The sequence below is a fragment of the Aquarana catesbeiana genome, linkage group LG04 (assembly GCF_042186555.1).
Source record: "Aquarana catesbeiana isolate 2022-GZ linkage group LG04, ASM4218655v1, whole genome shotgun sequence".
NCBI classification, from domain to species: Eukaryota; Metazoa; Chordata; class Amphibia; order Anura; family Ranidae; genus Aquarana; species Aquarana catesbeiana.
Genome location: NC_133327.1, coordinates 324,891,851 through 324,914,152, shown reverse-complemented (window position 1 = coordinate 324,914,152; position 22,302 = coordinate 324,891,851). Strand labels below are relative to the sequence as shown.

The 22,302-nt window shown below is 41.5% G+C and overlaps 1 protein-coding gene across 1 annotated transcript in view; it reads left to right on the top strand.

Moving 5' to 3' along the window:
• ME1 (malic enzyme 1) overlaps window positions 1–22,302 on the top strand; it is a 388,415-nt gene that overhangs the window by 321,377 nt on the left and 44,736 nt on the right. Inside the window, exons 8-9 of the mRNA XM_073626879.1 lie at window positions 7,381–7,478; window positions 13,436–13,549. Coding sequence (XP_073482980.1) covers window positions 7,381–7,478; window positions 13,436–13,549 — 212 coding nt within the window. The remainder of the gene's footprint in view (window positions 1–7,380; window positions 7,479–13,435; window positions 13,550–22,302) is intronic.

Sequence of the window (22,302 nt, the reverse complement as noted above, 5' to 3'; positions counted from 1 at the left end):
CTGGCATTTAAACAATGGACAGGTCATACTGAAACCTTCAATGCAGACACAACTAAGTTTTAAGAAATACAGTACTTTAGAAAATAACCAAAACAGCATGTCAGAGTTGCAGTAAAATTCTGAAATCCTACAAAAAGAATATTCATCCTTGGGGATTTGTAGTAAATAAACAGCATACCAAATTTTAATCAGCAGTAATAAATCCTTATCTGAAACTGAAAATTTTGTACCGTACCCCCTACATTGCATGTAGTATAGTAAAGAATAATTCAAAGTCCTTATACTGTGTATTTTTATTTATTAGCTGAATGTGCTAGTATGTCCAAGATGAGAAAATCTGGCATTGTGGGAAACATTAAAAGCGCATCCTGTTGTTTTACTAAAACAAATGTAACCAGTTTGTGCCATTGTTCAAATATATTGCTAGTGATGAGGTTTGGGTTTACCAATACCCTCAGGTGATACCTGAGGGTTTGAAAATTAAGAGAATTTGTGTGCAGATATGCTCTGGAGAATTTTTTTAAAACCATAGTGTATTTCATAGTCTTTAACTATGGCCAGCAGGTTTAGAAGAGCCAATAAGGGGACTTTTGCATAAGCCAGACCCCTCATTATAAAAGAAGGGGCTTGGGGCAGCTACAATGTCAGTGTATTTGAAGCTGCTCTAGGGAAAAGATAGGTAAAGCTGGCAAGTTGCACAGGGAGAGATTAGGGACAGTTGGGAAACTGTACTTTTGCTAGTTCTTTGGTCAATCAATCCCTATTGCTACCTTTGTTTTTGTTCTTATCACTGGGTTCTCATTTTGTCTTTAATTTTAGTTTGTGAATGATTTAGGGCCAACAGTTATAACTATGACAACAATAAACCGTTTTGTTTTTTTTTGCAGCAAAACTTCCCTTTTTATGAAATACCAGGAATGGTATTTTAGGGTTTGAAATTTCTTTTGTTTTTTTGTATTTATGTTTTGTGTAGACAGGGTCTTCTTACGTTTGGGGTACAAAAAGAGCAGCATTCAGTTGTTACTGATCATTTGAGTGAAAGGAAAAGCAACCACATGCATGGACAGTATGCACCTAAACCAGCTCACAGTATATAATTTACATTCAACGCACCCCCCTTATTCCCATAGTAAAAAATAAAATTAGGCATACACTGGTTAGGCTTATTATCCCTGTTTAAAAGACAAGTATGTTTGTTTTTATTTTAGATTCATACTTACCTAGGTGGATGCAGCATAGGTTCAATGCTGCATCTGTCCCCCGGCGCCTCTAACACTGAGCGATCGAACACTGATGATCACTCGCTTCTTACAGCTCCCGAGCAGAGAGCTGGAGACTGTCAGTCACAGCTCTCTGCTCTGCCCCCTCCTTGCTCACTGGAGTGCTGGGCTGTGAAGGGGGCAGGAGCGGCTGGCTCAGCCTCTCAGCGGCTCGCTGAGAGGCTGAGCCAGGTGTCGGTCCAGGGATCTGGGCAGATCCCAACTCCGTGGTCGTGATGACACGGAGCCTGGACCAACTCTGTGACGTCAGCAGAGAGTGGACTTCAGCCTGCTCTTTGCTGAAAATGGATCACAGGAGTGCAAAATTAACTGCGCTCCTGTAATCCACAGGAGAAGTGCAAACGAGCTTTGGCTGTACTTCTTCATTGAAACTGTACTACTACTGACCAATTTTACACTGTTCTATCATCGACAGTATCTTAATTCTTGAAGTAAACCCTCTGCCTGTTCTCTTTGTCTCTAGCAGTAGTGGCCCATCCATTAGAGGTGCATGGGCGCTGTCCCCCGATTCCAAGCATCCGGCCCCCTGATCTAAATGCAGGTGCTTCAGACCATGGACTCCAGTGGTGGGTGGTGTATTTTTTTGAAGCATGTGATTAAAGCCAGAGGCTCTAATAGGCTTCAAAAAAGGGTGGGCTTGGGACACAGAGCATTGAATAAATATTCGCTATCCCCCTCCCTGCCAATCAGGAAGTGGGTCTAAGACCCGTCACTCGATTGGCTAAAGGAACAGGCAATCCTATTGGATGCCTGGGAGGAGGATCACGCTAGGGCGCGCTGCCACCGCCCTTAGGACACGCTGCCACCACCCGAAGGTCACGCTGTCCGCCCACCCACCTGCTACCTAGATGGGGTAAGTGCCGGGCTTACCCCTTTCATCCGACCGTCCTCCCGTGGGGGGGTCGTGGGGGTGTTTGTTTGCCGCCCTCCCCAAAAAAGAAAAACACCAGCCGCCACTGCTCTCTAGTTAAGTTATGGTTTTTTAATTCTTAATGAGAGTTTGATAGAAATCCGCCAGCAGCAGGACAGTTTTACATCAAGAGAGAACAGGGTCAGCCTCAGTGAACTACTGACCAATTTCTTTCTGCTGGTCAAAGTGGGTCTATTACAGTTTGACGAAAAAGCTTGTGGTTCTGCCATGCATACCTGAAAAAAAAATTTTAAGCCAAAATTAATCAGATTGGGGTGCTGCTGCTGTATGTAATCTAAGCTCATTTTAAATGAAAAGTTCAATTCTAAAGTCAAATATGTGCTGTCTCTGAAACTGTCTACAAAAACTGTACTGTTCTCTAAAACTACGTACACTGTAAGGCATTCCTGAAGCACACCTCCCAACTTTTTGAGATGGGAATGAGGGACACCTATTAGCAAAAGTATGTAGGCATAGGACACACCCCCTGAAATTAAAGGAGATTATTACAAAAAAAATAGCTAAACCTACAAGTGCTCTTTTTGTACCAAAACTATTTTTTATATACTTTATATATGCAGTGATTTAGAAATTGAATGAAAGGTTTAGCACTGGGAAACCCTTTTTGAAAGATAAATAGTGCATTTTATATATAACTGTATAGATCAGACCAAAATGAGGGACAAATGATGGGGCACGAAGGACAGAGAGACTCTGTTCCAAATCAGGGACAGTCCCTCGAAATCAGGGACAGTTGGAAGATATGCCTAAAGTATGTCATTTAATGGATTTGTATATTTTTAATGTTGCCCTTAAAAATACCCTCCTCTCCCATTTTATTTTTTGTGCATTGGTATACTGTATGTCCCCTTGACAGTGTTAGCTTCCCATACCTTTGTTTACAGCAGCTTGTTTATTAGCCTTAACTTTTCACACAATTTACTTGCAGGATTTGCCCTCCAAAAACATCAATAGGATTATTTATTAAGTTCAGATTTGCTGAATTTCAGGGCTGTTACACATCAGATGCAGCCCAGCGTATCAAGAACGCATGCACTGTGTTTAACATGTATTCCAATGGCCCTAGTTTACACCAGTGCAGTCAACAAAAGTAGAAACTGATGCATTTTTTCTGTATGGAATCTGGAATGCAGCAAAATGCATGTACATGCACCAGAACGCATCAAAATGCATGTTGTCTTGAATTAAGATAAAGATTTTCCAAATGTCTAAATAAAAAAAGAGGGAAAAAACACACTGGAACGCACTGAAAATGCATCAAAAACACACGTGAACACATATGCAAACATGCATTTGGAACGCAGAAATTGTGGTGTGAACCAGCCCTCTAACAGGATTCTTCTAATGCCGCGTACACATGACCGGATTTACGGCATACTTGGTCCGGCGAACCGGAGTCTGTCGGACAGTTCGATTGTGTGTAGGCTCCAGCGGACTTTTTTTCCCCAAAAGTTTGACGGACCTAGAATTGAAACATGTTTCAAATCTTTTTGACAGACTCGAGTCCTGTCGAAAAGTCCGCTCGTCTGTATGCTAGTCCGACGGACAAAAACCGACGCTAGGGCAGCTATTGGCTACTGGCTATGAACTTCCTTGTTTTAGTCCAGTCGTACGTCATCACGTACGAATCCGTCGGACTTTAGTTGATCGTGTGTAGGCAAGTCCGTTCATTCGGAAAGTCCATTGTAAAGTCCGTCGAAAAGTCCGCAGGACAAAGTATGCCGTAAAGTCCGCTCGTGTGTACGCGGCATTACTCTCGCTGAATCAAACCCAGGCAGAGTTGCTCACCCCTTCTGAATACAACCGTTAGGGCCCGTTCACACTAGAATGCAGTGTGGCTTCCAACAACGCATTCCAATCGCACTGCCCTGATCTGTTGCAGGGGTCAGTGCAAAGTTAACAACACCCCAAACGCAGGTCGCAAACGCAGTGCATTTGCCCACACAGGCCCTCACTGGAGAGCATGGTACAAAAGTACCATGCGATGCAGTTGCAGTGCATTTCAAAAAGTAGTGCATGCACCGCTTTTGGTGTTGCGTGGAGCAGTGCGATTTCAGCCCATTCAACATGATTAGGGCTGAAATTGCACTGCATGGAACTGCATGTGAATCACACAGGAACCACAGAGCGTTCTTGTGCGACTCACATGCAGTTCCTAGTGTGAATGGACCCTAATGCCGCGTACACACGGTCTGACTTTTCGTCTACAAAAGTCCAACGGACGCCGACGGACTAAAGCTGGCTGGTAATCCGATCGTGTGTGGGCTTCTCCGGACTTTCAGCAGACTTTTTCAGCCTCAAATCCGACGGACTTTAGATTTGAAACATGCTTCAAATCTTTACGTCGTAACTACGACGGACCCCGAAATCCGCTCGTCTGTGTGCTAGTCCGACGGACAAAAACCCATGCTAGGGCAGCTATTGGCTACTGGCTATGAACTTCCTTATTTTAGTCCGGTGTACGTCATCACGTACGAATCCGTCGGACTTTTGTGTGGTCGTGTGTAGGCAAGTCCGTTCGTTAGAAAGTCTGCTGCAAGTCCGCCGAAAGTCCGCTGGAAGTCTGTCGGACAGGCTGTCGGACTTTTGTAGACGAAAAGTCCGACCGTGTGTACGCGGCATTAGAGGTCTAAAAACCCCACATAGCATGTTCTCTAGCTTCTACATTGTATGTTTTGTGCTACCCTCAGAGGAGCCACTGAATTGTTTTGTGATTTCTCTGCACGTGGCACACCTTGCACACTCAGCACTTTCACACCTTGGGTATTTCAAAGAATTTATTCAGCCAAGGAACAGCAAGTGTATTTATGCAAAAAATCTGACAATAACGGTACTCTGAGAGATATGGTTAAACACCTGCAATATTCTAACTAACAGTAATTAACAGAACTAAATTGCATTTACCTAGAAACAATATATAAAGACAGTCCTAACTTGTTATAACAATCCCATTTTTTTTCCCACTGGCCAACAATTGATGAAAAAAGAACATTAGCTCGCAAAGTTGTGGTTCTTAAGCATTTACCGACCGCTTGCCGTCATTATACGGCGGCTGTTTGAAGAGGAATACCGTTGTTATGTCAGCAACTAGCTGCCATATCCCCAGTATCCTCTTCTTCAGCAGGCAGTCAGCTTTCAGATAAAAGTGGTCTCAGCGGTGGATCACTTTTATCGGGGGTGGGAGAGGGGCCTCCTGCAACGTTCCGGACGTCTCCGCCGCTTGCCAGAGCCGTCGGTAGCGGCGGAGACGATCGGGTCCTCTTCCCTCACAGGCTGGATGCAGAGTGAGGGAAAGATGGCCCCTGCTCGGCTCCACACCATTGGATGGCGGAAGCGACGTCAAACGTCACTTCCGCCCAATGGTCTTAAAGGGAATTTTTTTAATTTTTTTTTATTAATTTTTTTTACAAACCCTAGATCTCACATTTAAGAGGTACTGTCATGCTTTTTTTCTATTAGGGATGTTTACATTCCTTGTAATAGGAATAAAAGTGACCCAAAAAAAAAAAAGACAGTGTAAAAATAAAAAATAAAAAGTTAAATAAATAAGAAAAAAAAATTTAAAGCGCCCGATCCCGCAGAGCTTGCGCGCAGAAGCAAACGCATAAGTAAGTCACGCCCGCATATAAAAACGGTGTTCAAACCACACATGTGAGGTATCGCCCCGATCGTTAGAGCGGGAACAATAATTCTAGCACTAGACCTCCTCTGTAAACTGATAACCTGTAGAAATTTTTAAACGTCGCCTATGGAGATTTTTAAATCAAAGTTTGTCGCCATTCCACGAGCGGGCGCAATTTTGAAGCATGACATGTTGGCTATCAATTTACTCGGCATAACATTATCTTTCACAATTTAAAAAAAATTAGGCTAACTTTACTGTTGTCTTATTTTTTAATTAAAAAAACTGTATTTTTTACAAAATAATTGCGCTTGTGAGACCGCTGCGCAAATACGGTGTGACATAAAGTATTGCAACGTATTGAACATTTTATTCTCTAGGGTATCTGAAAAAATATATATAATGTTTGGGAGTTCTAAGTAATTTTATAGCAAAAAAAAATTATTTTAACTTGTAAACACCAAATCTCAAAAGAGGCTCGGTTCTTAAGTGGTTAAAGAAAGCACAACAGTACCCAGCAGAGAAAAGATGAACTTGTAAAATTTTTGTCTTTCAACAGACCCAGAGTGTCCTCTTCTGGGTCTCTGGACACGTGATCTTGTTCAGTTCAAGGCCACAGACAGGAATCCTGCTGAGACAGTCACACTTTTCCTTCCTTACAAGTGGTGTGAGTGCTCTCTCTAGTACAGTTTGATCACTCACCCTCCCTGGTAGAAGGATCCCATTCTTTGGGGCAAGGATCTGCACAATGAGCAGTCTCTTGTGATCAGCTATGGAAGCCACCTGTTCAGCTAGCAGCAGTCCAATCTTTTCTAACATCCCTGCTAGCTTTAATACTGTCCTCACTTTTCCTTTCAGTAACCTGCAGACACAAGTCTCCTTGTTTTGTTATATCAGCCAATCACTGTCCTCAGGGATCAATTCAGACCTAGCCAAGATGGCTTCCCCCTGCACTGGTGACATTCTAAAGACAAGCATTGCAAAGTGATCTCCGTAAAAATGGCTGCTGTACTTCTGCATTCATGAGTATTCAGTTTATACCTGTCCACACTGCAGAAGGATAATACAGCAACAACAAAGGAAGACATTCTGCAGCAATTATCAACTAGAGTCAAGATTACATATGTATACATTTGTATAAATGTATCTAAATCGCGTAAAGTTCATTCATCCATATTATCAGAGAGCAGTCCTCCTGTTGCACAGTATTTTACCTAGTAGTGATTTTGAACTTATCAATTTAAATATGACAGTACAAGAAGGCACATACTATATAATGCAAAGACTATGTAAGCTAATATGCTGTATTTTCTCATATTTGCTGTTCAGTGGTTTTATTTTACAATTTTACCTTGAATAAATTTATTTAGCAAGCCCTTGGTGTTACCAGGTAGGGGAGTGATGTAATTACTGTTAATGTGTTATGCTACTATTCCCAAGAATGCAGTGGTAAAGCCAGTGTTTTTGTCTTATGTTCACCATGCTATATAAGTACATAATATAAAGAAAAGTTCTTCTATGTCATAGCTTTCTGTGTCTTCTTTCAGGCACTGCAGCTGTTGCGGTAGCTGGACTTCTTGCAACACTTCGTATTACAAAGAATAAACTATCCAATCACACAATACTTTTCCAAGGAGCAGGAGAGGTAGGCTGTCTTTTTTGGGAATTGCGCTGTTCACCATTGCATTACAATGCCATTATTCATCAAGGTCTTTCTCAATAATTATAGAATTAAACCTTCAATACTACCAAATAACTGAGACCTTTACTAAATACAAATGGAAATTCAGTTATGTTTATTTTTGATTGATCTAGGCATCAATTTAGCCACACTGTTCACCAAACTGTGCAATTCCTGATGTAGTTATTGCACATGGTACTGATGCATGAACATCAAATATTCCTGGAATTTAAAATGCAAGCATGGGCTGTATAGCCCTTGCGTGTACACGAGTAAAAATTCTTGTAGATTTTTTTAATCAAGGGAAGGTGATGTGTAAATTTGTGTGTATATGCACATATTTGCCCACACATGCGTAAAAATACTGATCTACAGTACATGCAGCACCCATTTTCGTGATTGTGTGTACAGGTCCAATAAAAACCATGGGCTGTATTTAGATCAGTAAAAAAAACAAAAACAACTGAATATCAAAAAACATGGCATTTTTTGGCATCCTGTGTGCAAGAGGCTTTAAAGAATATGTTACCCTAACATTTCATATTTATGATATGTGTCTGTTGTGCCATGTATTTGTTTTAAAAAACGATCCTGTTCTCTTTGTATTGCTTCCTTTGTGTGAAATACCTGGTGATCCTGCCAGTCCCTCTGCTTTCCTATTTCAGACTGACTACACTTGGCATAGAAGCACATCCTTTTATAATAAGACTATGGCGCTACTGTGACTCCCAAGTGACAAACAGGAAATGGGTAGGGAATGGGGATGGATAAAACAAAGTCATGAGATTGATGGTGGTTTCTCCTCTATAAACAGGTTCTTTCATATAGAAGCACACCCTTCCCTGCCTGGTCAGTTTTCTGGCTGTGCTGGGAGAAAAGCCTGTCTGTCCTCCAATAATCAGACTTGTGCTGACACCCCCCACTATACAACCATTCAATGGGAAGATAAGTGTGCTGCTGTATCTCCACCCCCATGTTTTTTATACCATATACTGTATATACACAAATGTTTTACCTATCATTTGTAATTTTAAACTGAATGGGTTGTTTCACAAGTTAAAGGATAAGTTCACCTTTCATAACATGTTACCCTTATTCAGGGTGTAACATGTAACAACCAGCCCCTGCACCTCCCACTCCCCCACTGTGCAAGCTAGTGGGGGGATCTTCTTCACCCGCTAGCTGTCAAAATGTAAAAAAAAACGTGGCTGTGAAGGGCTCCGTCCACTTGGTCGCGTCACTCATTCACAGCGCTCTGTGAATAAAAAACGACAAGGTCTGGCAGCCTTTGCAGCTGTCGGCTCTGTGGTAGTCCATTCATTCCTTCTGTCAGCATGTTTTGGCTTTCTCATACGAGGTACGAGCAAATCTATACCCTGACGGGTCTGCAGGTGATCTGCATGGCATCAGCTATCTGCTGATCACTGGTGCAATGCTTTACAGGCTCCTGCAAAATAAAAAATATGTGAACTTATTCTTTAAGGATTCACATATACTTTAAGGCACAAACAAAGAGAGGTAATGCACAACTTTTATAGACAGGAAAGTATTTACTGTTATGCTGCGTACACACGACCGGACTTTCTGTCAGAGTAGACTCTGACCGTCTTTCCTACGGAGTTCCGACGGAGTTCCGCTGAAACGGACTTGCCTACACATGATCACACCAAAGTTCGTTTGTTTAGAACGTGATGACGTACAACGGGACTAGAAAAGGGAAGTTCAATAGCCAGTAGCCAATAGCTGCCCTTGCGTTGTTTTTGGTCCGTCGGACTAGCATACAGACGAATGGTTTTCCTGTTAGGTATTGAGTCCGTCGGAAAGATTTGAAACATTTTCTATTTCTAGGTCCGTCAGAATTTTAGAAAGAAAAAGTCAGATGAAGCCCACACACGATCAGAATGTCCGACGGAAAGTCCGGTCGTGTGTACACGGAATTAGGCACAGTGGGCCTTAGATCATAAATGCAAAAAAAAACTTTTTACCTGTTTTCAGCCACACATTTGCCCCCATCTTTGGTATAAATTTTGTAATTTTATATAAGCCTATTTATACTTTTGTCACAGTATTCTAAGCCATGGGGCTATTAAAGCAAGAAAAAGAAAGAAAAAAGAAAAGACAATCTTGTTCTGGGAACCAAATTGTGTGTACCTACAGGCTCCAGTGATGGGAATCTGGCCCTCTGAATAGATAACCCTTATAGGGAATAAAATAGTACACACACACTATAAGAAAATCAGAAGAAAAATTCCATACAAGGCATGATCGTTCAAGTTTCATGTACACAACTTTTGACATCCGATTCAGACTTTCCAAATGAAAATTTCCTGGACAGAACCCCAAAATTTTTCTTGTATGTGAACAGAACTAACAGTTTTCATTTAATGTGTACTGTTTTCGTACAGTTTTGGCACAAGAAAAATCAGATACAAAAAACTGCGCATGATCAGAAACAATAAACAAAACAAAAATAACCTTTGTCGCAGGAGAATTTTCATACATTAGTTCCATCCTTGGGTTTGACTTGCATCGAGGAAAACCGGACGATCGTTTGCCGAATCTTCTTATAGTGTTTACCCACCCTAACATACAGGTGCATCTTCTAAAATTAGAATATCATCAAAAGTTAATTTATTTCAGTAATTCAATTCAAAGAGTGAAACTCATATATTTTATATAGATGCGTTACACACAGAGTGATATATTTCAAGCATTTCTTTCTTTTGATTTTGATGATAATGGCTTACAGCTAGTGAAAACCCAAAATTCAGTACCTCAGAAAATTAGAATATTACATAAGACCAATAAAAAAAAATAATTTTGAATACAGAAATGTTGGCTTCGTGAAAAGCATGTCCATGTACAGTATGGTGTGCACTCAACACTTGGTCGGGGCTCCTTTTGCATGAATTACTGCATCCGTGTGGCATGGCATGGAGGCAATCAGCCCGCAGCATTGCTGAGGTGTTATGGAAGCCCAGGTTGCTTTGATAGCCTTCAGCTCATCTGCATTGTTGGGTCTGGTGTCTCTCATCTTCCTCTTGACAATACCCCACAGATTCTCTATGGGATTTAGGTCAGGTGAGTTTTCTGGCCAATCAAGCACAGTGATCTCATGATCATTAAACCAGGTATCGGTACTTTTGGTAGTGTGGGCAGTTGCTAAGTCCTGCTGGAAAATGAAATCAGCATCTCCATAAAGCTGGACAGAAGAGGGAACCATGAAGTGCTCTAGAATTTCCTGGTAGAGGGCTGCGCTGACTTTGGACTTGATAAAACAAAGTGGACTAACACCAGCAGATGACATGGCTCCCCAAATCATCACAGACTGTGGAAAATGTTGCATTTCATTTGGAAATCAAGGTCCCAGAGTCTGGAGGAAGGGTGGAGAGGTACAGAATCCAAGTTGCATGAGGTCCAGTGTGAAGTTTCCACAGTCAGTGATGATTTGGTGGGCCATGTCATCTGTTGGTGTTGGTCCACTGTGTTTTATAAAGTCTAAAGTCAGCACAGCACTCTACTAGGAAATTCTAGAGCTCCCCTCTGCTGACCAGTTTTATGGAGATGCTGATTTCATTTTCCAGCAGGTACCTGCCCACAAGGCCAAAACTACCAATACCTGGTTTAATGATCAAGGTATCACTGTGCTTGATTGGCCAGCAAACTCGCCTGACCTAAACCCCATAGAGAATCTGTGGGGTATTGTCAAGAGGAAGATGAGGGACACCAGACCCAACAATGCAGACAAACTGAAGGCCGCTATCAAAGCATAACATAAAATCTCAGCAGTGCCACAGGCTGATCGCCTCCATGCTACGCTGCATTGATGCAGTAATTCATGCAAAAGGAGCCCCAATCAAGTATTAGGCGCATACTATACTGTACATGGACATACTTTTCACTAAGCCAACATTTCTGTATTAAAAATCCTTTTCTTATTGGTCCCATGTAATATTCAAATTTTCTGAGATACTGAACTGTGGGCTTTCACTACCTGTATGCCATAATCATCAAAATAAAAGAAAGAAATGCTTGAAATATATCACTTTGTGTATAACACATCTATATAATATATATGAGTTTTTCTTTTTGAATTGAATTAGTGAAATAAATGAACTTTTAGATGATATTCTTATTTTTTCTAAGATGCACCTGTAGATACCTAATTGCATAGTATGTTTATGTTTGGATATAACAAACAGAATAATTGTCAGTGAAAGAGAACAGGGTTGATTTACTAAAACAGAGCAAGAGGCTTGCTATTGGGGGCACTCGGCAGGGGGGAGGAGCCAGGGTCGCCGACAGGGTACACAAAAAGAAGAGGATCAGTGCTGCTTTCTGCAAAACCATTGCTCAGAGCAGGTAAGTATAACATTATTTGTTATTTTTGCTGTTTTTTTTTTAAATTACAACCTTTAGCACCACTTTAAGATATTGTCAAAAGAATTCCCCAATCAACCCATCTGCAGTAACCTTTACCCAGCCGAACACTGGAGTTACACTTTCCTGATTAACTTCTTCATGACAAAGGGGAAAACAAATCCTAACGCTTGAACACAGATTTGCAACTTTGACATGCATTAGTAAGGCTGTACACATTATCACAATTACTTAGTGTATACAGGTGAATTATATCTTGCGTTTGTTTAGGACAAATTGGGCTTTTGTTTGGTCAAAAATAGTAATGGATATCTCCTGATTATATTTATTATCAAAGAAAAACTGGCACAAAACAGTTACAAACAATTTTTTTTTATCTGTATTTCTTACTATCACCATAACCTACCACCAAAGAACAACCCAAAATAAATTCTCCTGTTCCAGCTGATCACAGAGATACCACATATCTGCATAACATTTATAGTTTGCACTCATAGTACGGCTTAGAAACAATAATGCGCATATAGCATCTTTTTGTCCTATGTCCACACTGACACTAATTAAAAAAAATACTTTTATTTTTTAATCCTACCTAAAATACACTGACCCTGACCCCGTCCTTTGACACTGTCCATGACTTTGACCCTAATTTTGATCCTAACCCTGGCATAGATCAATCTCTGATCTAGCTATTTAATCTTTAATGTTTTATTATTATATTTTTTTTTTTCTTTACACACATTTCTTTCTTTACAATTTTCTCCTATAGCATGGAGAAGACGATACAGAACCAGTTCACCCCAGGAATTGCACAGGAATGCGCTTGCATTCCTGTACAAATCCTGTGCGTTTTGAGTGTAGTGTATTTTAAAGCCCATTCTTTTGAATGTGCTGAAATCACACTGCATCACAGCAAAAGTAGAGCATGCACTACTTTTAAAAATACACTGCAAATGGATCACATGGTATTTTGGTACTATGAGATCGGGTTTAGACAGAAGTACTGTGTTTGCTATCTGCATTCGTGTTGTCATTAACTTTACGCTGACACCTGCTGCAGATCGCAGACACAGTGTGTATAAAATGCAGTGTGGAAAATGTGCATGAAATGCGGGTTTCCTGCAATGCATTCCAGTGTGAATCGGCACACACTATCTTTTTCTCCATTAGTACCGGACCCGGGGCTCTTGATGAAACCCCAGTCTCTGTGCTGGGAGTGCATTGTACAGTGTGCTACCAGCTTCCGTGGTAGCGCGTACAGTATATCTGTATAGTCGTCAGAAAGGGGTAAGTTTGATAATGTCGAATCAATGGGGAATCACAAAAACTTTCTGTATTTAAGTACAACTCCCAAACACTAAAAATAGTGACCCATACACTAAGGCTAGGTTAAAATGTGTGCATCTGCATTTACATGTGTTTTTGGGTGCATTTTTACAAGTACTTATGTGCATTGTAGTAATAACAATAGCAATATTATTAAAAATTTGGTAATGCTGAAAATATATATTACATGTTATTCATTTTTTTTTCATTTAAAGGCTGCCATGGGAATTGCAGACTTAATAATTATGGCCATGGAGAAAGAAGGGACAACTAGAGAGGATGCAATTAGGAAAATCTGGATGGTGGATTCTAAAGGGCTGATAGTCAAGGTAAGAATGCCAAAATTACATTCTTTCACATTAAAGCAGTAGTAAACTCCAATCATTGAACCACAAATTATAGATAATGAATGACATTTAGTTGTTTATAATCGATACACTGCATAGAAGGTAAAAATAATGCTTCTTACTTGATATATTTAATGTTTTTGTAAAGCCCCTGCTTGTTTGCAGCCGCCGCCATTGTTACTCCAGTCTTCCGTGTCTATAGAGTAGTTAATTTCCACCCTCACTCGCTTTTCGTGGGCATAATCTCGCATGTGCGCGGTAGTTCCCAAGCCAAGCCTCGTTTTCATTTTTTTTTGCCATAGCAACATTGTTCAGAGAATAGCAGCCGATCCTGTGCTCCGTTTGCCATCTCCACAACCCCTGTGACATAGCAAGTCACATGGGGTTGAAGCTCATCTTCTGAATGAGGAAGTAGTATCGCAAGATCAGGTGCAGAGGAAATGCCCCAGCATGCATGAAGAGCTTGCCGGAAAAATGGTACTAACAGAGCATGCGCTGGTGACGTCATTGCACACAAAACACAGGTAGGAAGTCATGCAAACAGAGCAGACATTTCATTTGATTTCAATGAGTGATTTAACTGAAAGTTAATTGTATGAGTTTACTACCGCTTTAAATAAACCCTACAATATTGCAAAGGGGCTATAGCAGAACGGCGGACCGCTTATTTTTTAGTTTAAAATGTGATTTAAATATTTTATCATTTAAGATTCCTTCCTGTTTTATGATCACTCTCCTTTGTGACTTAAATTTAAAATGTTAAAATAAGAGCAGTGTCATTCAGGGAATAAAGTTGTGGTATACTGGCTTGAAATAAGAGAACCATATTTCAGTTTAAAACAGTAGGAGAGTAGCAGAACAGTAATTAGTGGTTTCCTCTGGTTCTACATCAATGTAAATCTGAAAATACACCACCTATATATGCCACTTCACGTGTACTGTTAAAGCAGCCTGTGTTTAGTTGGTTTCTTTAAACCACAATAGTTGTTTTGCCCATTCTTGCATCATGTTATATCAAAAATCGATATGTCATGTACTGTTTTTGGCTCTATTCTGAATATAGGATATTTCTCTAGGTTTTTATGGTTGTTGAACATTGCTGTAGAGTGAGCATCAAACAAAAAAGGGACACTTTCACGTACAGCTGTTTACGCTACAATGTTTAAGAAGAACTCTGGTCTATGTAAAAACCTTTACATAAGATCCAATTACAGAGCTGTTCTGAGATCCTCATTTCAATTGAGCAAATTTATGTCAATAAATTAGTATACAAATTAGCTAATCTTCCAAACCAAACACCCGCAATAATTTACAAAATGTGCTAAAAGATCATCAGAAATCAGTGAAATACCCATGCAGTCTGTCATTATCCTTACAAGTGACAGGTCATTTGCACTAAAGAGGAGGAGTGCTTTCAATTCTCTTATTTCTATGACTGTTAGATGCATAGGCACCTCAAAAGCATGTGTTCATTTTTTCACAGAGAGGGGCACTGCTCCACCAAAATTAAATTGGTTATTTGTTATTTTACCAGGTTAAACACAAAAAGTGTATTTATGGGATCAAATCTTTGAAATATACCATCACCAAGTCACAGGCTACAAACCTCTTATTCCTCACAAACAACATTGCTCTCTATCCTCCTCTCTATCCTCCCGGGGTTACGCACCCGTATCTGCACAGATCTTCTGTGTTTTTTCATAACAGCAACAAAAACTGTTATTCCTGGACACTGGGAAAACAAATGGTCCAGATACATGACAAACAGGTCTAGGCACCTAGACTACTCTATTTAGACATTAAAGTCCTCAAATAACTCAAAATTGCCTGATGCTAACAAACCCTTCCTACTATGTTGCAGGCTTCAGTATAGCCCGAAGCAACAAAAAATGGGCCCAGGGCTTACATGATAAGGAACACAGGGTAAGCCAGGAAAGTCAGGGTTAAAATCTTTAGGTCAGTTAACTTAGCTTTATGGCTATTGGGCAGCCATTTTGGCGGAGGGACTGTAAGGGTAGTATTTGGGTATGTGAAGTGGAGCCGAACATCCGGGGGAGGACATGAGGAGGAGAAACATGCCCGCCCACCCTACATTGGATTGGTTCATCCTATGTTTGTTTTTTGTTTTGTTTTTTGCATGCTAAGTGCGGTTGGGGTCTTTAAAGGCATTTTAAAACAACCTGCTGGGATTATATTATTAGGGACCTATCTAAGGTATAGAGTTCCTGGTGGAATGCCGGTTATGGTGGATTAACTGGTAATTACAATGGTGGTATCTGCAGAATGTGGTTCGTCCCCGAGCCGGTGCAGTGCGGATGGGGACTATGGAAGTAGTTACGCAGATACGAAGTGGATAATTTGATACTTGGTGCCTCCAAGGATCGGCAACCTTAAATTTTATGTTTTTTTTGTAGTATTTGGTTACATAATTTGTTATTGTTTTAATAAAGGGGTCGAAACGGCCAATTTTACTCCAACCTTTGTGTCATGGTATTTTTGATAAGTTTAGTTGGGGTAAAAAGGATGCTGGTGCGGCATTTAGTAATACAAAAGGATTAGGATGACATCTGGGGTACCTTTGTCATGAGTATACCCTGCACCACATATATACATCTCTATATTTACCACTACTTCAAATGCTTGAGATTAAAATCAGGTGCACCAAATTAGGTGCCAATAATTAGGACCTTGTTAGAGGGTATGCAGGTGGAACCTCAGATATCTCAGGTCTGGTGTTCTCTTAGCAATTGACATATGTTGTGGTATCATGCTAAGAGCTTTAAAGTGGTTGTAAACCCTTAGACCCCTTTCACACTGGAGCAGTTTTCAGGCACTTTAGCGTGGGAAATAGCCTCTGCTAAGCGCCTGAAAATCGCCTCCTATTCATTCCATTGTGACTTTTCACACTTGGGCGGTGCGCTTACGAGACGTTCCGAAAAGTCCTGCAAGCAGCATTTATGGGGTGGGTTTGGAGCGTATTTAGCACTCCCAAAACGCCCTGCTCATTGGAATGAATGAAAGCGCCGCAAAATGGGAGTTTTTAACCCCTTTTTTAAAGAACGGCACTTTAGCGCTAATGGCCGGTGCTTTCAGGGTGAAAGCAGTCTTAAATATACCTAGTGAAATGATTAGCCTCGGCTGATACACAGAGATTAGATCCTATATAAGCTGTACCTGTTTATCTGCAGCCCTGTCTTTTATACAGCGTTTCAAAGTAAAGAATTTGTACAGTATTTCTTAGCTTCTAGAGGCAGGAGGGAAGGATCTGATGTCACACCCTGCACAGCATAGAGCAGGGAGCTGAGTGTAATCTGAGTGAAGCGAATGGACACACCCTCTTCTATATAGACTCATAGAGAAACTTGCACAGCTGTGGATGTCAATCACAGGCTGTGCACTGGAGCTTACCTCCCCTGTTCCTCTCCATTGCTTGGAGTCGGCAGAGGAATGGAGTCATGCAGATAGAAGAGGAATGTAGATAGCAGATAGCAGTCATGCAGATAGCAGAGGAATGGGACTGCAGACAGAAATCACAGTCACCGTCATTTGTCATGGTCGGAGGATTACAACCTTTTAAAAGTTCTGTAAGACCCTCAGAAATACAGTTATGGATACCTATGGGTTGAGGAAAAGAGTTTATAAAGATTACCAAGTTATTTGAAATCAATTATCTATTGTAATTGCTAGTCTGTCAAGGACAGGCCAGCCCAGTAAATGCAGCCTAAGAGCTAACACTTTGATGCTAAAAGAAGTTTCCAAGAACCCCAAAATTTCATAGGGATTTACAGGTAACTTTTGCAGCAGTTGGTGTCAAAGCCCTGCATCTACCATCAGATTGGGAGGAGTGCCAGGAAAAAGCTTTTGCTGTCCAAGATGAACATGTCAGGAACGATGAAACAGACGGAGACAGAGAATGCAGTAAAAATTACACCTTTTTAAAAAATAGTAAAAATGGTACAACTGGTAAATGTAGTAAAAACATAGCAAGGGTTCAGTAGCCAAATCAGTAGTCAGAACAAGCCAGAAAAACAGGAAGCCATAGATCAGCATAGTCAAAGGCAGCAGACAGGATCAGGAACCAGAAGGGATGTCAGCCAGGCAAGTCTTCAACAGGAACACAGCAGAGAGTCTCTAGATATGTTGACCAAGGCGGAGGCATTGAAGAAATGAACCAGGCAGTTTAAATAGCCAGAAGGGGCTGGCTGTGGGCTTGACTGATGAGCAGGAGATGATCAACAGGTGAGCCACTCTGGAACGATGAGTACTGGAAATTAACCGACAGCTGAGAAACCTGAGCACCGAAAAGCAGTCTCATGAATCACATGGGCAGGCTGTAGAGTTCTCCCATCAATAGCCTAAAAAGGCAAGTGGAGTGGCATGAAGCTGCAGCGGAATCGAGTGCTTAGACACAAAGGCATTGTCTATGAACAGGCCTGCAGCCCCAGAGTCGATTAGAGCCTGTGTATCAATGGATGGCTCAGTCCACGAAAGGGTAACCGGAACTAGAGGCTTATCCTTCAAGGTAACTGGGGATGTAACAACGCCACCCAAGGTCTGTCCCCTACAGGACCTCAAGTGCAAGCATTTCCCGGATGGGTAGGACAAGACTTCAAGAAGTGACCTGCCTGGCCACAATAAAGGCACAATCTCTCCCTCCTCCTAAAGACCCTCTCACCCGCAGAGAGACGCGTGAAGCCCAACTGCATGGGTTCTACTTCACTGGCAGACTCGGTACCAGGAGGCATTAGAAGTGAGGGAGGCAAGTGTGGGACTGCAAAGCTCGTAGCCAAACGTACAGGAGGCTTCCGCAAGCGCTCTTTAAATGAAGGTCTCTCTCGGAGCCTGGAGTTAATGAGAATGGCAAACATGATCAACTTCTCCAGATCTGTAGGTATGTCTTGGGCTGCTATCTCATCTTTGAAGTTATCTGAGAGACCACAAGAAAAAGCACCCACGAGGGCCTCCTTGTTCCGAGCTACCTCTGCTGCCAGAGTACTAAATCCAATGACGTAATCAGCAACAGTTCTCGTACTCTGTTTGATGGACATGAGGCTTTTGGTAGCAGAAGTCGAGCATGTAGGAATGTCAAATACCCTTTTAAAGGAAGCCACAAACTCTGGGTAACTCAGGACAATTGGTTTTTGAATTTCCCATAGAGGGTTTGCCCAGGCCAAGGCTCTATCAGAAAGCGAAGAAATAATGAAGCCTACTTTGCTTCTGTCTGTGAGGAATGCCTGGGGCAGCATCCCAAAGTATAGCCCAACCTGGTTGAGAAACCCTCTGCATTGAACTGGATCGCCCCCCAATCGCTGGGGAAGTGGAGCTGAACCAGACATACCTTCTTACAGAGATAATATTCAAGGCGAGTGCCTGCACAGAGACTGGAGGAGCAGCAGGGACGGCCTGCAACACAGGTTGTACCGGAACAGCCACAGTGGGAGGATCCAGGTGAGCAGTGTGTCAGAAACCATGAATCAGACCGAGACAGAAGTACAGTTAAATCACACTTGTTTAATAATAAAAGTAAATAAAACAAACGTAGTCAAAACATAGCCAAAGTTCGGTAACTGGAACGGATAGTCAGACAAGCCAGAAATTCAGGAAGCCAGGAATCAGCATAGTGGAACAGCAAGCAGGATCTGGAGCCAGAAGGAACGTCAGCCAAGCAAGTCAGGAGAGAATCTCTGTGATGTTGACCAGGCAAAGGTAGAGATCATCTGGGCTGGATGGCTTAAGTAAGCAGGACTGACGAGCAGGATATCATCAATAGGTGATTCACTGTGGAGAGATAGGATCTGGCAATTAACCAACAGCTGAGCGGCTAGCCCAGAGAAGAAAGGGCTGAGCCCAGCCCTGACACAGTGTGAATCAGGAGCTTCTATAATGCTATGGCAAACTGATCCATGTGGTGATCCTACTCATTCAACCTGAAAAAAAATATTACTACTAGGTGGATTGCCTGAATCTTCTGAATTCATGGCCTTCGCCTACTGTCAGGAACCATGAAACAGACGGAGACAGACAATGCTGTAAAAATTACCCTTTTAATAAAATGGTAAAAATGGTACAACTGGTAAATGTAGTCAAAACATAGCAATAGTTTGTTAGCCAAATCGGGTAGTCAGAACAAGCCAGGAAATCAGGAAGCCAGAGATCAGCGTAGTCCGAGGCAGCAGACAGGATCAGGAACCAGAAGGGATGTCCACCAGGTAAGTCTTCAACAGGAACACAGCAGAGAGTCTCTAGATATTTTGACTAAGACGAAGGCATTGAAGAAATGAACCAGGCAGTTTAAATAGTCAGAAGGGGCTGGCTGTGGGCTTGACTGACGAGCAGGAGATGATCAACAGGTGAGCCACTGTGGAACAATGAGTACTGGCAATTAACTGACAGCTGAGCAACCTGAGCACAGAGAAGAAAAGGCTGAGAGCTCAGCCCTGATAGAACATTACAGAAAGCCTACAGTTAGCCATTTAACATACAGTGGGGACGGAAAGTATTCAGACCCCTGTAAATATTGCAGCCATTTGCTAAAATCATTTAAGTTCATTTTTTTCCTCATTAATGTACACACAGCACCCCATATTGAAAAAAACAGAAAAAAAGGATTGTTGACATTTTTGCAGATTTATTAATTAAGAAAAACTAAAATATCACATGGTCCTAAGTATTCAGACCCTTTGCTCAGTATTTAGTAGAAGCACACTTTTGAACTAATACAGCCATGAGTCTTTTTGGGAAAGATGCAACAAGTTTTTTACACCTGGATTTGGGGATCCTCTGCCATTTCTCCTTGCAGATCCTCTCCAGTTCTGTCAGGTTGGATGGTAAACGTTGGTAGACAGCCATTTTTAGGTCTCTCCAGAGATGCTCAATTGGGTTTAAGTCAGGGCTCTGGCTGGGCCATTCAAGAACAGTCATGGAGTTGTTGTGAAGCCACTCCTTCGTTATTTTAGCTGTGTGCTTAGGGTCATTGTCTTGTTGGAAGATAAACCTTTGGCCCAGTCTGAGGTCCTGAGCACTCTGGAGGAGGTTTTCGTCCAGGATATCCCTGTACTTGGCTGCATTCATCTTTCCCTCAATTGCAACCAGTCGTCCTGTCCCTGCAGCTGAAAAACACCCCCACAGCATGATGCTGCCACCACCATGCTTTACTGTTGGGACTGTATTGGACAGGTGATTAGCAGTGCCTGGTTTTCTCCACATATACCGCTTAGAATTTAGGCCAAAAAGTTCTATCTTGGTCTCATCAGACCAGAGAATCTTATTTCTCACCATCTTGGAGTCCTTCAGGTGTTTTTTAGCAAACTCCATGCAAGCTTTCATGTGTCTTGCACTGAGGAGGGGCTTCCGTCGGGCCACTCTGCCCTAAAACCCGGACTGGTGGAGGGCTACATTGATGGTTGACTGTCTACAACTTTCTCCCATCTCTTGACTGCATCTCTGGAGCTCGGCCACAGTGATCTTTGGGTTCTTCTTTACCTCTCTCACCAACGCTTTTCTCCCCCGATAGCTCAGTTTGGCCAGACGGCCAGCTCTAGGAAGGGTTCTGTTCATCCTAAACGTCTTCCATTTAAGGATTATGGAGGCCACTGTGCTCTTTCTGAAATAATGACAGTACAGCCAGAGTAAAAACATATTTACTTCCATCAGTTAATTAGTAACGTTTTAACTCCAGATACCCCTATATTGGACAGTATGCGGAGCCAACAAGACACATTAACCTTGCTATGTAAAGTACACATCCGAAACCTGTCATATTTATATCAATTTCAAAGTTAATTCCATGTTGGACAATATTATGCACATTAGCAGATTGTAACCCGTAGGTATTAAGAGATATTAATACCTTTAGAAAACTGGATCTTTGGCATGATCATAAACGTGGCCACCCCTCAGCCTCTTGGATGTTCAGATTGTTTCTGACAACACCCCTCTCCCGTACAAGAAAAGGAGGATGCCCTGCAAGTTGGGAGCTCTCATTTAACATTAACCCAAGAAACACCTGTCAAGTATGAGAACCAATGTACCATACAAATATTGGGAAATAACTGGAGAAACCCCCAGTATCCTACAATAACAGACTATATCGTCCACAGAGAGGAGACATTTTAGATAAATCTAAAATGTCTCCTCTCTGTGGCCGATATAGTCTGTTATTGTAGGATACTGGGGGTTTCTCTGGTTTTTTCCTAATAGTTGTATATGTATGTTTGGATGAGGCCAACTCATCCAAAGTCCACCTTCTCTTCTTTAACCAACGTACCATCTTACTTGACTGATTGCTCTCGGGACATTGTTAAGTAATCTCACCCTTAATTTCTTTTTTTTCTCTATTGCATTATTGTCTCTTTGTTTGTTTGTAATATCTTTTTTTTTGTAAATATTTTATTTGCACCATTTTGACCTTTTCATTATTAAACTATATTTTCAAGTGTTAAAAATGTCTATAATGCCTTAATGCAAACTCAAAGAATCCCTGTCTCTTGAAGAGCACTGTTGTAGTGTAAATCTCTGCATATACCTGTGTGTTACAGATGTTTACAGTGTGTTTTACAGATGTTTACTCTAAAATCATAAATTGCTATTGCTAATCGCTAATCAAAAGTTTACTACTTCTCTATAAATGTAGTCGGTGGTGGCAGTTTAAAGAGTTTATTGCTTAGTAAACCAAACCCAGTGACAATCACTCTGTCTGTTGGTCCTTAGATTTTGGTCCTGCAAGCTGGAAAATC